This window comes from Zeugodacus cucurbitae, chromosome 3 (genome assembly GCF_028554725.1).
Source record: "Zeugodacus cucurbitae isolate PBARC_wt_2022May chromosome 3, idZeuCucr1.2, whole genome shotgun sequence".
Classification (NCBI taxonomy): domain Eukaryota; kingdom Metazoa; phylum Arthropoda; class Insecta; order Diptera; family Tephritidae; genus Zeugodacus; species Zeugodacus cucurbitae.
Genome location: NC_071668.1, coordinates 10,365,256 through 10,382,247, shown reverse-complemented (window position 1 = coordinate 10,382,247; position 16,992 = coordinate 10,365,256). Strand labels below are relative to the sequence as shown.

The following is a 16,992-nucleotide window of genomic DNA, read 5'->3' as shown; positions in this document are numbered from 1 at the left end:
TTTCACTGTGACTGTTCCGCAACTTTTTACTTTCATGTGATATTTTAGCTTTAGTTTCAACCGGCGCTCAGCGCCAACCAGTTAGCAAAAATGGCGAATAAGTAATGTACTAACAGCGCCATGGTGAACACTTCCAAACTGTTTCGACTGTGTACTCAGCCATTGCCGCCATATTTAATACGTGATTGTAGCAGAATGCTGTGTTGGTTTTGTTTTGCTTTGTCGCTATGGAGAAGCCGCACACAGCAGTCGAAAAGTCAATGAAAGTGGAAATAATGGAAATTTGTTTAAAAATTAGTGAAGATACTTTGTTTGAAGTTGTAAAAATCTAACCTTCAAATATGCTATTTATAATTGGCCGAATTAAAAATAGCAAAAATTTGCCGGCACAGCTGACCCAATTGCAAATACATACATACATACATGTACATCAGTAAGTACGTGAGAGCACACATATGTATGTACATATGTAAGCGCTATGTAACAGAGTTCGTAGCCACGGTGAGTGCAAAAGAACTTGCAATGAGTGTGCGCCAATATCAGGTGACCAGAAAATAAATTTTAGTTAAATTAGTACACTAAAAACCAAATTTTCAAAATTTCAGAAACTTGATAGTATCATTAGAGGATATAAATACAATTTTTTGAAAGTCAAGCTTCTCAAAGAAAACAACCAATAGTTCGGAAGTCGTTTAAGACTTGTAAGACTCTTTCATGTATGGAATTATTTCGATATTCGAGCTTGTATGTACTTTATAAATGCACAAGGACTCACAATTTCGATTTAACAGCGATGTCCACTTCCGATAGTGTTTATTATATTCAAAAACTAACGATGGAAATGAGAATTCACCTAAAATACGGCATATTATCACCGGATATGCACCCTCTATCGGATATTGCTATACAGAAGCACAATATATTCAATTAAGCCTACTGTTATTGAATCTGAAACACTTCAAACTTGTTAATAACTGTTATAAATTAAGTACAACTATATTAATTTATTGAAGTATCACATATGGAAGTACTCAATCAAGAGATTAGGGTACACGTGAATTCAGCCAGGCAATGAACTTGAAATACGAATCTGCGCTAACAGTTATAAGTATGGATATATATAGCTGACTATATACTAATTAACATAAATATACATATGTAGAATTCCACTCCCTTGCATTACGTATGCAGCGCCGGTGGGTGCCTGCAACAGCTTTACGCTCTTTAAACACAATCAACGATAAATACAAGTACACAAGAGACATATCAGGGTGAGATGAGCAAAATAAAACAAAATAAAGAAATGGGAATGGAAAGCGCTCAAACTACTACTTTTATTTGGGGTTGAATGCAAACTGTGATGATGACATTGCGTGAAAGCGCCAAAAGAGCGCACTATACGCACACGAGTATTCGGTGTCGGCGCAACTGGCAGAATCAGTGGTCGACAGTCTGTTCAGTTGGAGCGCGTTTACCGATTGTGACGGTTTTGGGAGCGGCAATTTTGATAAATTTATGTGTTGTAATTATCGCCAGTGAATGTAAAACGTGTGCTCAACCATAACAAATAAAATATTCACTTAATATACAGTGGAAAAGTTATAAAATGCAAAATAATTAAAAGAGAAATGTAAAAACAACACACAACTTAAGTAGCTGTTATCACGGTACATAAGCTATGTATATAAATATGGAACCTTTGTAAATAACACTTATATTACAACAACAACAACAACAAATTTAAAACGATGCTAAGTAATTGCTTATTTTAGCAAAATTATTTTTTTCGCGTATGCAAAATGCAAAACGTGCGACTATTTGAGCTCGCAAAAAGAATGCCGTGCAGTTATCACAGCGAGCGCCATGTGCCAGCACTGCAACTGATACACCGCTTTCGTGAAATGCATTCGCGTAGTGTGCATTTTATGGGGGGAATTTGAGCAAAAAGCGTAGAATATTGAACCTTTTATCGAGTTGTAGTGTAAACAGAGAAGAGTTATTTAGTATTGGCTGATGAAATTTAGCTTTGTATTGCATATGGAAACTCAACACCAGGCAGCTTTATAGCCACCGCCATGTACATACATACAACTATACATATTTACAGGCATTGTTATGTTATTTTAAAGCACATGCGATTTCTAAGGTGACCAGGTGGCAAACAAAAAGTTTTATCTAAAAAAATGTTTTAAATGGTTTTAGTAGTTTACCTGATGGGGCTTCGGTGGTTATTAATATCACAAATGAAAGCGAATATTTGCATTAGCTACAAATGTTAGAGAATTACCAAATTATTATTTATTTAAATATTCATCACCGAAGATTTACTTTGATGAAGACGTTATAGCTCTCATAAGAGAATTAAGATCAGAAAATGGACAAATAAATTTGAATTTCTTACTCCAAATACCACAAACTTTTAATATTGCACTTTCAAAAATACACTCTTTGAGACAAAAAATTGAAAACAAATTTTTCTTCTCATAAATGTGCAATTTTTAACTATTATTACAGTAATAATCGCACTATTTGGTCATTTAGACCGTCGACAGAGTCACCATTTTCAATTGAAATCCACATGAAACCATGATTTTTTACCGTTAAAATCACAAAAAAAAATCCATGGTACTAAATTTTTATATATGTATGTATATCCCACTTCCTTCTCGACTACAAACAACTGGTATAGCATAGATAAAATATTTTCCAACGTGCGAGATAAAAATGTTTATATCAGTGGGGTGATAGTTGACATTGACACTGAATTCGCGACTATCTATTGGTTAACTATTGCTTGACAGCCTGGAATTGTCGCTCTTTTTTGCAATGTTAATCACATTAAAACCACATATGCAAACATACATATATAATCACGCAATTTGCATTTAACTAGGGTGGAGTGATAAATTGATAAGTCCAAGGATTTTAAGTTAAGATAAGATATGTATGCTAATTAAAAGTTGTGATGTTAATGAGAAAAAAAGTACAGGATGCGGTTTGGACTGTCTGCTGATAAGTTTTTTCTTTAATAATTAAAGTGTTGAAATAAAGAGGCATCTCAATGTTATAGTAAACGATTATTTTGTATGATTTTAGTGAGCTTTATTTAGTCTTAGTAAAAACTAAAATTAAAGTGGGTTAATTTTTTGGACTACCTAAACTTTTTTTTGTCGAAAATTTGACAAATTTTGGTTTACAGAATCAAAACATTTGTAAAAAACAGATATTTTTCCCTTTAGTTAAAAAAAAATGAATTATTCACATTCAAAGTAGCCACCCTAATGTTGTATTTGTTTTTCCTTCGGCATGCATGCGCACTGCTAAAGTGAGAAAATTTGCACGGCAATGCAAAAATCGCTCACAAAAATTAATGTTAAACATTTTGCAAGTTTACATATCACATACATACATACAAACATACCTACACATGCATACCTAATGAATGTGGGAAATTTCACAGTGGCGGAAACCACAATGAGTCCAATATCTACTCAAGAAGGCAATAAATGACGTACTATACATTTTTTACAAAATATTAAATTTTAAAATAATATATTTTAGATTCATTTAACTGATTGTGTAATAATTATTATCAAAAAAAAAAAAATTTAGTTAAATTCAACTGATTTTTTTCCTGCGGGGTTTGTGTTGCAAGTGCATGTGTGTGTGTGCCTGTGTGTGTAGGTGTTTCCCTACATTTTCCTTACAATATTTGACACTTAAATTGAATTTTCTTTTCACATACGACAGTAAAGCCGATTGCACTAGTTGTCCAGTAATTCAGTTCTCGATGGGAGCTCCAGCTGAACGGTCGTAGAGCTACATAAGTAACAAATATTTCCGAAATTGCATACGTGTATTGCTAAAGCGTGGTATTTATACGAAAAATATGCATTAAAAATCGCCAGCAAAACTCAACAAGTGTAAAAAAGTGTACCAAAAAACATACCACAAATCCGTAAAAAAGTGCAAAATCGGCGTAAGATAACAACTAGCATTTACCGAATTTCATAAACAAGCTTATTAAAATGACAGAACGTTATGCCAATGGTGTTAACACAAGTTTAGTGCATAATTCGCAACCTGTTGCGGTCAATGGTGGTGGAGCAGCCGCGGTCAACGGCCATGGAAATGGCAACGCGGCAATTGCCGATGCTGACAACGGTGATAAAATCGTATTGAAACGCAAATTGACGCTATTGAATGGTGTTGCTATCATTGTTGGCACTATCATTGGTTCCGGAATTTTTATAGCGCCAACAGGTGTCTTCAAATATACAGAGTAAGTGTTTCGATTTCAACAGTATTATACTTGTATATCTTTTGGTGTCTTTGGATGTGTGTAGTTTGAATAATTATTTTGAAAGGGTGTGCGAATTCGTTATAAAGATGCTTAGAACAAAATTAAATAACAGTTTTCTAATCTAAACATTTAAGACTGATTTATTTTATACTTGTGCTGTTGCTTCATTTTTTACTTATTATCTTCATTGGTAGGGTCAATAATATTTATGGTTGATTATAAAATATACGATAGTATTATATGGTATGCGCTCTAGTATCGATGATAGTATAGGTAAGAATTACATTTCATTACGATGGGTTATTTAAGACAGTAAGTAGTCTGCTTTACAGGCTTCAAAAAATCGATTTTTTTGTTTTGCTTTAAATCTCTTTGTCTTTAAAATTCCAGAGACCAATTCGACATATTTTCGAAGCTATAGCAGTTGTAGTGGCCGAGCGTCGAGCAGGTGCGAATGGATACTGAAAACTTTAAAGCGCTTTTCTCGAGTTTTCATTTTCACAAGTGTTAGAAAACGATGCCGGTGATAGCAAAAAGAATATATGTCCGATCGAAAAAAACCACAGTGATCTATCTTCAGTATTAAATTATCTTCTATTTGAACTAGACAAAAGTAGTTGAAGTTGGACAAAAGTACTACTTGTTTTGCAACTTAAAGTCAATTGTTTTTCTTAAAAAGGTGATTTCTTTTTTAACTTCGAAAAAGTTTGGAATTTTATAACTTCTTCGGTATTTTTTTAGTTCATAAAGAAAAGAAACTTATAAAAATTAAAAAAAAAATTGGGTTCGACTGTTTCAGATGCATTGCACGACCTCCATTATCGGCACCGATTTACAAGTGCAGACTTCGGGCGCTCCAGAAAAATACTTACAGCTTTGAAAAAGTTTCAATATTTTTTAATAACACATATTGTTTTTTAAGCCTTAAATATAGTACACTATCGTCTTAAAATTCTGTTTACCGCAATCATTTCCTTCCTTTTAAAAAAAATTGCTAAAAAAACGCTTTTCTCGGCTTCTAAAGCAGACTGCTGCCTTAAGGGAGGGAGTCCATGTATAAGCCTAAAAATCCTTCATTTTTTAATATTTTTAAATGAGATACAATAATTATATAAATTGTATTGAGGCTTTCTAGAGTACAAAAGTATTTTTTTTTGGTTGGCTCAGGATAATTTTTATCTATATTTATCACTCATCAACTTTGAAACAAAAACATTAAAGTGTTTTTAGAATATTTTAATGGAAAGGATAAATCTATAAAATTAATAACAAAGTATACAAGTCTATATAACATAAGCCCTTCAAATAGTCTAAATTTGGAACTTACGCACTCTGACACGCATATAAGCTATAACTTCGTCAATATTCGACATTTTTTCCTCTTGTCAGTACAGGCTTAACATACAATAATTTTAGTTAATAAGACAAATTGGTTTTACATGTACTTCCCCTTTAGAGATACTTTTAATAAAGGGAAAATGACTTTAAGATTTTAATTGCTGAACTTGATATGGTTAAAAATGCAAATATTTGTTAATGATAGACTTTGAAAATGATCTGGGCACATTTAGGAGACTATGTAGCTTCATAGGTTGTTCAAGAACTGATGCACACTACTTTTTCTAGGTTTCTTAAAATTTTATGACAGCCGATTGGAGTATAATTCACTGTTTAAACAAACTTCTCGGACATGTGCAGCATGTTTTTCTAAATATATGAATGAATAGAGCTTCAATTCTTTTTCGGAAGTTTTAAGGAACTTTACCTAACTCAGTCCCCATGGTAATTTTCTTGTATTCCAATAATTTCCTATTAAGGGTGTTCCTTAGCGCTATTAGCGAGAAATGTTGCATAGCAATTGGTACTTGGAATATGGGTTATCCTCAATTCGCACAACGTAAGAAGCATTAATTTCTTTAAATAAATGTCATAAATTATTATTCAAACTAATAATTTACAGTTTCATTAATTAGAGTAAATTGTTGAATACAGAAAAAATCGTTCCAGAGAAAAAATAAATAATGCCCTTAAAGTGTGAAATGTGTGGGTGTGCGATAACATTGCTGCTTTGATAATGTATCAATTTGTTAAATTGGCAAAGTGCGGATATATGTAAAAGAAATATGTGTATTTTATTAATTAATACACTATTGTACGAGGGTAGTTTGAAAAGTTGGTGAGAGTTTGTAGAAAAAGAATTTAAACTTTAAATTTAATGTGCTTCATCCTGTTTTTTACAATACTTTTAATTTTTTTTTTTGAAATATTAGGCATTCACAAAGACTTATGTTACAGTTCGGCTGTACCGAAGCTAATAACCCTTCACAGGTGCATTTCTTTTAGCCGGGTTGTTTTCTAGAAACATTAAGGTTATATAGTTAACCGATATGAACTATTTCTTCGGAGATTATATTATTACCTTAAGCAGTAATCCATGTCAAATTTCGTGAAGATACCACGTCAATTGCGAAAATTTTCCATACAAGCCCTTGATTCCGATCGTTCAGTTTGTATGGCAGCTATATGATATAGTGGTCTCATCTGGGTATAAAAACTCCTTTTAAGAGTTAGACAAAAATTAATAATACATACATGAAAGAATAAAGTACTGAGTAACGCTATCTAATTACTAGTATTTATCAAACTGCTCTCGTTTACACCTAAGCTTAACGAATTATTACGCTAAATGGGAATCAATTGGTTGCTAGAAGAAGATATTCAATTGAAATGACAGCTAGCTAAGACAAGTAGAAATAGACTTGTAAGAGAAAGCCATAATTTCTAATAAAGAAATTAATAATAATAAAATTTGCATACATTTTTCAAAGCTTAACCAATAATTACTATTCAAAAAACATTAAAAAATATTTATATTTAACATTCCACACAAAATATTACATTGCATAACAAAATATTGCAAAATTACCTCGGAAAATATCAATCAAACACATACATACGCACATAAATATATGCAATTTGATTTATGTTTGAACGAGTTTGTCAATTTTAAGCGTAAATGGCAAACATTTTGCCAACAAGTTTCGAGGGAAAATCCACAGACCGCTTATTAGCCACTGCACAGCAGTTAATTATGTGTGCAATTTAAAGCAGCTTTTTTTCAAATAAAATTTCCAACCAAAACTTGTAATTTACAACGGTCTAAACGGTCTAAAGTAAACTCTTAATACACTTCCACAAAAAGTTTCGGGGAACACCCGTGCGTATACGTAATATTTACTTCGATTACGTCTAGACGCTGCTAATTTTGTTGTGCAACAACAAATACAAATTATTTAGCTATTTATTTTATTTTATTTTATTTTATTTCTTTTTTATCATTTTCAGATCGGTGGGCTCGTCGCTGCTCATTTGGGCTGCTTGCGGCATACTCTCGACAATCGGCGCACTGTGCTATGCTGAATTGGGCACGAGCATCACACGTTCGGGTGGCGATTATGCATATTTGTTGGTGGCATTTGGACCGCTAGTCGGCTTTTTGCGACTATGGATAGCTTTACTAATCATTAGACCAACAACACAGGTGAGTTTTGTGGGCACAGCACAATAGAGATATTTTTTTATAATATAATCTCCATACAGGCAATAAAGAGAACGAATAAATACATAAATAATTAGCCAATAAGTTAATTTAAATATTTTTAAATATTCTATAAATACATTAGATTTTTTTTTTAAATTAAGATTTAAAATATTTTTATCGATTGGTTTATTGATTAGCTATTTTACTATAATTAGTATTTACTATTTGATTTGATTTACTATAATTTTCAATAATTTACAATAATTCAAAATGATTTCTGTCAATATAATGAGTAAGTTTCGAAAACGATCAATTGAGCTGACTTTCATTTTTGCTATGCGCTAGGTCAAGTTAAGCGAGTTAAGTACGCAAGGTGACAATACAAATGACTTAATTTCAATAAACATATTTTACTTTCAACAATATTAACGCTAACTACTTGTAGAAGTACTTAAGTACATATGTGTTTGTATATAAATACATAATAAACTACGTCAAAATGTGTTCGTGAGTATAAATGTACATATTTGTCAGTGTTAAATCGTGAATCATTGATAAATGAGAATTAGTTGGAAATGAAAAACAAAAATATGAAATACATACATACGTATCTACCGAGTATAAACAATTCCTATTTGATTCTGTAACTACATTAACTAATTATGAAATCACATTGTAAATAAATATAAATCGCACCATGTTTGGTATGCCCAAAGAACGTATAGGGGGTTTCAATATGGACTGTTTGTTGACGTAAGGGTAACGTTTACAGAGTGTCATAGAGTCTAGTAATTTCAATGTTACTTTCGAAAAAGATCGTGACCGAATTATTATTAAATATTATTACACCAAATAAGATTTTGTATGTTCAAAAAAAAAAGAAAAAAATGTAAAATTAAAAGTTTCAAGGATTTTGAGAGTTCAATTGTGATTTTTTTTTAAATTACGTTGAATTATATACATGCCCCTGAAGTATGAAAAAATTCCCAGCTGCATTCATTGCTTACTCTGTCTGTAGCAGCCGTATATTATACGAGCTTGGGACTTTTTGTTTCTTAAAAGCTTGAACTTCGTTGTTTATGAATCATTGGCCCGAAGCAATATTGTATCGATGTCCCACCTTCTATATTCTCACCAGACTTGGCTTCATGTGACTTTTTCCTATTTCCAAAAATAACCTCAAAGGAATGGAAACGAATGAACAAATATTTTTTCCCAAAAACGAAAATTACCGTTATGTTTTGAATACATCTCATATGTTTCTTAATATAGGTTTTAGGCGAATAGATCTAATTATTTCTAAAGTTAGGGTCTGTGAACTCAACACATTTGTTACGGTCATTAAGGGGCACACCTAGTGTGAAATTTAAAAAAAAAAAAAAAATTTGTTTGTTTCATATTTCGGTAGATCACACCTTTAAAAATAACATATTAAAATCGATATCTCAAATAGTTTTTGAGTTATAGCTATTTAAAGAGCAGCCGCTCGGTAATAGTGAAAACGACCATTTTATCTTTAAACGCGTTTTTCTCGAAACAGCATTTTCCGAATTTGCTGCAGTGATTACTCAAAAACAAATGATCCGATCGAATTTTTTTTACATGTTCTTTATATAGTTCTCCATACAATGACCTATCGATTTTTATCTGATCAAAAAATCGAATTTTGGCAGGTCAAAAACGACCAAAATTTTGGGTAAAATTCGACTATTTTTTTTTTAAACGCCGCCATATTGTTAATTTTTGATTTTTTTTTATCGTAGGTCATTGTACAAACAATATTATCTAGTTTAAAGAGATTTTTTTTTTTGGATTTCATCCACGGAGAAGGCCGGAATCACAGCAGCAGTGAAGGACCTTTTTTTTCGCGCCGTTGGAGATCGACTATAACTTGAAAAATATTTAATTTTTTTTTTCAAAAATGTCACTGTATATTCTTGAAACATGTATAAATATATTCTTAAAATTTTGAAATAATTGTTAAAGTATTTTTTTTTAATAAAAATTCCCAAAAATCACCTTTTTTTTAGGCCATTACACTAGGTGTGCCCCTTAAGTCACTAATTCTAATTAAATAGCAGTATTCTGCCAGTATCTTAACTATATCATTCTTCAAAACGAAGAGGTACGAACTTTCTCTCTTTATGCGGCCATTTTTACAGATCTTTAACCAAGCGATTCATCTAGAATTTGATCAGCCGGTCTGTTCAAATTGTGAACCCTTTTAGACTCACACATTGTTATTGAATATTTGTTTATAATTATGCGCAATAAAGTACCCTATATTATATAAATAAATATTTGCTTATACATACATAAATATATAAATTCCATTTTGCGCTTATTTCAATTAAAGAATGCACTATTTGTCACAGAAAACACATATGCAGATTTATATATAGCAAACATTAACTGCAAATTGCTTACATGTGTTAATGAATTGCGGCAAATTTGTATTGCAATTAATTATATTATTGTAACATTGTTATTTTAATGGATTTTTGTATTGTATGTTTCATATTTCCAGACAATTGTCGCGTTGACTTTCGCGGAATACGCGGCAAAACCATTTTTTGAAGACTGTCAACCGCCCGAATCGGCTGTCAAGATTTTAGCGGCAATTTGTTTGTGTAAGTGAGAAGGAAGCGAAATGCATTACATTTATAAATAAAATATATATGTATATGCAGTATGCACACATACCACACGTGATTTGTTTTGCACTGATAACGATGTAACATTAAACTAAGTATACTTATATTTAACAAATTACCATCATTAAGCCAAACAGCCAACTCACACACACACTCACATACAAATAAAAATTATTTATAAATTTCCTTTTACATGTGTAAACATTATCTCGTATAACACGCCACTCAATCGTCCACTTTTTTTGCACACAATCGTAAACAAATCAGTTTGCGCTTCACTTTAGCTTTACACTCATTGGTAATTAAGCGCTGTTAACTCGTTTATAAATATATTTTTGAATTAATATTTGCATTTATTTGCAGGTTTGCTCACCGCCATTAATTGTTTATCTGTGAAATGGTCGATGAAAGTACAGGACGTCTTCACGGCCGGCAAACTTTTGGCTTTGGTCATGATCATTTTGGCGGGACTCTACTATTTGGCTTTGGGCCGCTTTGAGAATTTCGAAAATGCTTGGGAGGGCAATTATGATGCGGGCAATATTGGTTTTGCCTTTTACTCGGGTCTATTTGCATTCGGCGGTTGGAATTATTTGAATTTCGTAACGGAGGAATTGCAGGATCCATACAAGTGAGTTTAGCAAAAGTTTAGTATAAGAAAAGAATTCGAAATTTATTTTTGAAAATGTCTTTTAATTCACTTTGGTCAGCTGGATTATTGATCAATAAGCATTATCACTCCAGCAATGACGGTGAAAGCTTGCCATAACAGGGCTTAAAGCACTTCGCCATATTTAATAAAATGTTATCAGATGTTAATAAAGCTTAAAACTTGCACTTAGCGAGAATTATGAAATGATATCGATGATATTCGAAAAAATTTTAAAAGATTATCATTTTTAGAACACATTCTGTGATTCCACTTCTTCATTGACATTCCTTAATCAAATAAAATATTAATTTTTATAAGTAGAAAAATCGAAATTAATTTTTGAAAATTTGTTTTTGGGCAGCAGGATTATTGACCAAGATACTAAGGCAAGCATCTTAACGCTCCATAAAAAACGGTTCGTAAACAGCGGTGAAAGCTTTACTTAACAAAGCTAAAAGCTTTAAGCTTTAATGAATTATTAACGGTGCTACTCGAAATAATTTTAAAAGTACATCGTTTTAAGTACACAAAGCAAACTTACAGCAATTCCACTTCCTCATTGGTATACCATGAATCAAATACAATTTCAATTTCACTGAAAACTTTAATTTTCTAAAGTGTTGCGTTAATCAATTGCTTGCGTCATGCAGTCAATTGCTATGAAAGCCATCCTTGACGCACGCTTCTTATCCTGTTTGCTTAGCATTACTCTTTTTGCAACATTTCCTCTTCGCCATTGTATCACGCTCAAGTGGCTTCATTGCGCATAAAAGTAAAGTTTCCAGCGGTACTATACCCTGATGAATCGTTTGTATTTAAATGTCTGCATGTGTATTAGAGCAAGGCGTTTAACAACGCTTGAAGGCCATTTATTTTGCAGTGAAAGTTCAAGTGATTTTATGTGTTTGTGAAGCACTCATTCATTGATGGCGGTATTTGCTGAAAAGCAAGGGGAGTCACCAGTTGATTCTAGAATATATGTATGTACATAAATTTCCACGCACTCTCATATATATGTACATAAATTGATAGACCAGATGTGGGTAGTTGAGAATGAAAGCAGCGTGGGAGTATCTAATCTTATCGCTGACCCAGTAGGATAAAGTTTGGCGACTTAAGAGATGCGAAATCCAAATGACGCACGAACAGTTTTTGAGAGATTTTGTGAGAGTGGAACAAGTCAAAGGTTTAAGTCACTATGCCAAAATCATATGCCTACAAATATTCATTGTAATGTTTTGGTAATTTTTGAGTGTGAGATAACCGATACAAAGTTAATTGGCCAGACGGAAATTAATATTATAGATAGACATAGTTATAATGTAGTTCGAAATAAGTCCCTTTTTGGTACTCAAGTGATTATTCTGTAATTTATGGTGCAAAAGGTATTTTTCATTAACGAAAATCTCCTAGTACGATCAATGCGTTCGTTTTCCCTACAGTGTATGAAACCACAGATACATACATCTGACATATCACATTACAACCAATGATATTTATATATGCATGTCTGCACACGCCACTTGTGGAATCACTGTGATTTGCAATTCATGAGCGTTATTTTTGAAAAAAAAAAAACAAAAAAACTGTATCGTTAAATGAACAGCCTGTTCGGGTGTCATTTTAACCGACTGGGTTATAATTTATCAGATGTGAAATAAGTGAATATGCAAATGAAGTAGACAACTAAGTATACATAGAGTAATTACTTAGTGCAGTGTTTAATAATTGTTTTTAATATTTATAAAGCCATTTACAAAATTCATAAAAAGAAAGAAGAGAAAAGATATTAGAAAATGTGAAAACATGCTCAGTAGTCTGCTTTAGAAGCCGAAAAAAAGCGTTTTTTAGCAATTTTTTTTGAAAGGGAAGGAAATGATTGCGGTAAACAGAATTTTAAGACGATAGTGTACTATATTTAAGGATTAAAAAAATATTTATTATTAAAAAATATTGGAATTTTTTCAAAGTTGTTAGTATTTTTCTAAAGCGCCTGGAGTTTGCACTTGTAAATCGGTGCCGGTGATGGAGGTCGTGCGATGCATCTGAAAAAGTCGAACCAAATTTTTTTTAATGTTTATAAGTTTCTTTTCTTTATGAACTAAAAAAATTACCGAAGAAGTTATAAAATTCCAAATTTTTTCGAAGTTTGAAAAAAAATTCACTTTTTTAAGAAAAAAAAAACAATTACTTTAAGTTGCAAAACAAGTAGTTTAAGGGGGGGGGGGGGGGTGTAAGGTTTGATTCGACGAAAAAATACCTTTTTTCATGAATTTTTTTAGGAAAAATTATTACTGTAGGATTATTTTACTTATTATTATATGAAAGTACATTTGAAGGATACTTAAAAAAAAGTTTTATCGAAAAATAGCGAGGAATAACGGATTTATAGTGGATCTCTGCAGGCACCTCGAAAAAAAGTTGTTGTGCGGTGACCAGCCTACAGCATCACTGGATCATCCGAAACCAAAAAATCAAAATGCTTTCTTTAGTTTATTAGTTTATCTTTCAATTGACGAAAAGTTTTTTTTAATTTTTCAATTTTTCAATTTTTGGTACCATTTTCCAGCCAAAATGACGATTTTAGACGAAAAAATCGACCTATTTGTTGTTGTAAAATTGTTAGTAATTAACATTTTTGGAAAAACTGTGTCATTCGAGAGCTATATACATATATATAGAATATTTGTTCAAAATTTCAAAACGATCGATGCAGTAGTTTTTTCTGTAGGCTGGTCACCGACTTTAAAAATGACATATTTGAGAAAATCGATTCAAAGTTTTGTACACTCAGCGCAAGTAGCTGGAGGTACCGTTATTCAACCTGCTGTAACTTCGTTAGTTTTTCTCCGAATGACCTAAAATTTTAACACAAGATGAGATGTTGCTGGTTCAGAAAAAAATTAAAAAAAAAAATTAAAAACAAAAGTTGTCAAACCTTTTTTGAAGCCTGTAAAGTCAGACTACTGCCTTAATTCTAAGACTTTAAAGTAGAGTATTAATGAGGAACGTTCCCGTGTCAAGGAGGACTACGTAACAGGAACAGATCTTGAAATTAAAGTTCAATGTCGATATAGAATGAACAATTTATAGAGGATTTCCACAATAACAGTGTTTTTGTAATAGATTGTGTTATGTATTTCTAAGTATTGTACTTCATTAAAGATTTGCTCTACTATAAACAAGGTTCTGATCAGGACCAAAAGCACCCATTTAATACAAATCTATTCAAAATTACAAAAATTTAAAGCAACGCTAGCCTCAGTGTTAATGCAGATAACTGGTGAAATGGATCGATTCACATAGAGACCTTTTACAAACAAAAATACAAAAAGCATATTTATTTTAACACAATATTTTATAATCCCCAATTTTTAATTTCAGAAACCTCCCACGCGCTATTTGGATTGCTATGCCACTAGTAACCGGTATTTATGTACTTGTGAATCTCGCCTACTTTGTTGTGGTCTCGAAAACGGAAATGCTCAGCTCACTGGCAGTGGCGGTCACGTTCGGTAATCGCGTGTTCGGTCCGCTTGCCTTCATGGTGCCGATATTTGTGGCGCTTAGTACATTCGGTGGCGTTAACGGTGTGCTCTTCACATCGGCACGACTCTTTGCGACGGGCGCACAAGAAGGACATCTACCGAAATTCTTCACACTATTCCATGTTAAACAACAAACGCCCATACCATCATTGATATTCTCGGTAAGTGGGAAAGAGGGGTAGTGATACTGATAATTAAATTAATAATTTTCTTTTCTTCCACACAGTGCATCATGTCACTCTTGACACTACTCACTGCCAATGTTTACGTTTTGATAAACTACTTTAGCGCCATGTTGTGGCTGTCGGTGGTCGCCAGCATAGCGGGCATGCTCTGGCTGCGTCATACCAAGTAAATACAATAATTTTATTGCAAATAATTTTGCATAGTGAAATTAATACATTTTTCTACTCTTACAGACCGAACATTCCGCGTCCTATACGCGTACACCTGGCACTGCCGATAATCTTCATTATATGCTGCCTGATACTGGTGCTTTTGCCTAGCTTCAAGGATCCGAGTAATCTCCTTATTGGTATCGCCATTGTCGTAGCCGGTATACCATTTTATTATCTATGTATAGCACGTAAAAATAAGCCAGCTTGCTATGGTAGAATCTCACGTGGTATGGTGACTTTCTGTCGGGCCATGTTTAATACGGAAATCATAGAGGGTAGTGAAAATGACGATAAGTAAACCAAAACAAAAAGGCGGTGAAGGCTTTATGAAATAGAAAATAAAACTATGTTTTATGGTTTATATTTTAGTTAATATTAAATGAAACAAACTCAGCGCTAAAAAGTTTATTTTTTAAGCTAAGTTTTTCCTAATAAGCACATACAGTCATATGGAAGTATGCAATTTTTTATAGGCGTATTATTTGATTGTTAGTGAAAAGTATTGTATTTATTTCATTAAAATAGAATTGAACTTATTTTATAAGTTAAAACTTAAGTTCATGTATTACAGTCATTGGCTCATTTACAGTAACACCATTTTAATATACTTATAACTTATATGTATATACGTTTGTAGACAAACAATATATTTATACATATGTCCCGATTTAAACTTAAAGTGTAAAAAAAATCAAATGAATATGAAATTTGAATGTTGTAATGATGTAAGATTCTTTGGCAGCTTCTATAAAACAGCTATAAAAACAGTATCCTAATTTTTAAGACGATTTTCTTTCGTTCTATTTCCCGATATTTTAATTTTAACAATTTGAAAGTATCAGACAATGATACTATAGCTATGATATTTCATTGTATTAAGCCTTTTTGTTGTGGATTTAAAAGACGAAACGAAATAATTATGACATTTTAGGGAATAATGCCTTAAACGATATTAAAGCATGCAATGCAGCATAATATTATACATGTACGTTAGTTAGAATAATAATACAAGAAAAGAACACGAATTTCTTCTAAGCGGCATGCAAAAGAATACTCGCTAAAAAAAAAAAAAACAAAAAATAATTGATAAAAAACAACCAAAAATTGATTATTTTCCGTGTTAACTGAGGTTGTGTGAGGATTAAACGACTTCAAATGAAGGAGATAATTTTCAAACAAGTGTTGTAGAACACCAAACCTAGGCATGCGGCCGTTCCTGGTACCGTAAAGTACCTACAAAGCAAATTTTGAAGCATACTTTTGTCGCTCGCTTAGTAGTAAATAGGTGTAACTTAAGTTATTTAGAAATAAAATAATATACACACACTTATACATACATTGCATATATAAGTACAAATATGTATTAGCAGTCATGCTTAAAATATTAAAAAAAAAATCATAATATTTTAAATGTTGAATAAAAAGGCTCCACAATTAAACAAATGCTTGAAAAATGAAATATAGTTTTGTATTCTCTTCTATGAATTATACTCTTAGCATTTTATTTTTAAATAGTTTGAAATCTATGCCGGAAACCCGTGATTTTTTCTGGAAGTTTTTTTTTAATGTTTTACCTTTAAAACGAATAAAGTTTGATTAGTGGCCTCAAATAAAATATATTTCCCACTTTTATACTCAGATGTAGCTTTTAATTTTTAAATCAGTCATACCTTCAATAAGTAGGATTTTTAGAACAGCTTTTATAAAATAGTCGATTCGAATTCTGTAAACAGATTTATAGGTGATAGGTTAAGTTATTCAGGTGATTTTAATATAAGAAAGTATGTAGTTAGCTTATCAAAGTCGTACAACTGTTTGTTGATCTATTTCTATTCGTTTTCTCTCTTTATACCAGTTGTTTGTTCTATTCATCGCTTCCAACAGTTTGGCAAATGA

At 32.0% G+C, this 16,992-nt stretch overlaps 1 protein-coding gene across 4 annotated transcripts; it reads left to right on the top strand.

Annotated features, from left to right (window-relative positions):
- Positions 1-990: 990 nt before the first annotated feature.
- On the top strand, positions 991-16,179 carry LOC105210863 (large neutral amino acids transporter small subunit 1). Of its 4 annotated transcripts, none has more exons than XM_029039371.2 (8): positions 991-1,522; positions 3,751-4,282; positions 7,649-7,844; positions 10,372-10,474; positions 10,862-11,129; positions 14,535-14,859; positions 14,925-15,049; positions 15,118-16,179. In XM_029039371.2, exons 2-8 carry the CDS (start codon positions 4,029-4,031, stop codon positions 15,392-15,394), a joined length of 1,548 nt encoding a protein of 515 aa, XP_028895204.1. In that variant the 5' UTR covers positions 991-1,522; positions 3,751-4,028; the 3' UTR covers positions 15,395-16,179. The 4 variants fall into 4 exon arrangements, with proteins under 4 accessions (XP_028895204.1, XP_011180349.1, XP_011180346.1 ...); XM_011182047.3 differs by having other exon boundaries at positions 991-1,667; positions 3,756-4,282; XM_011182044.3 differs by having other exon boundaries at positions 991-1,667.
- The last annotated feature ends 813 nt before the right edge of the window (positions 16,180-16,992 follow it).

What these genes read in the sequence shown, in the direction of transcription:
- LOC105210863 (XM_029039371.2), top strand. Translation starts at nt 4,029, where the DNA reads ATGACAGAACGTTATGCCAATGGTGTTAACACAAGTTTAGTGCATAAT. An exon ending in GGTGTCTTCAAATATACAGA is followed by an intron (nt 4,283 to 7,648) that starts GTAAGTGTTTCG and finishes TATCATTTTCAG; the next exon opens with ATCGGTGGGCTCGTCGCTGC. An exon ending in TACCATCATTGATATTCTCG is followed by an intron (nt 14,860 to 14,924) that starts GTAAGTGGGAAA and finishes TCTTCCACACAG; the next exon opens with TGCATCATGTCACTCTTGAC.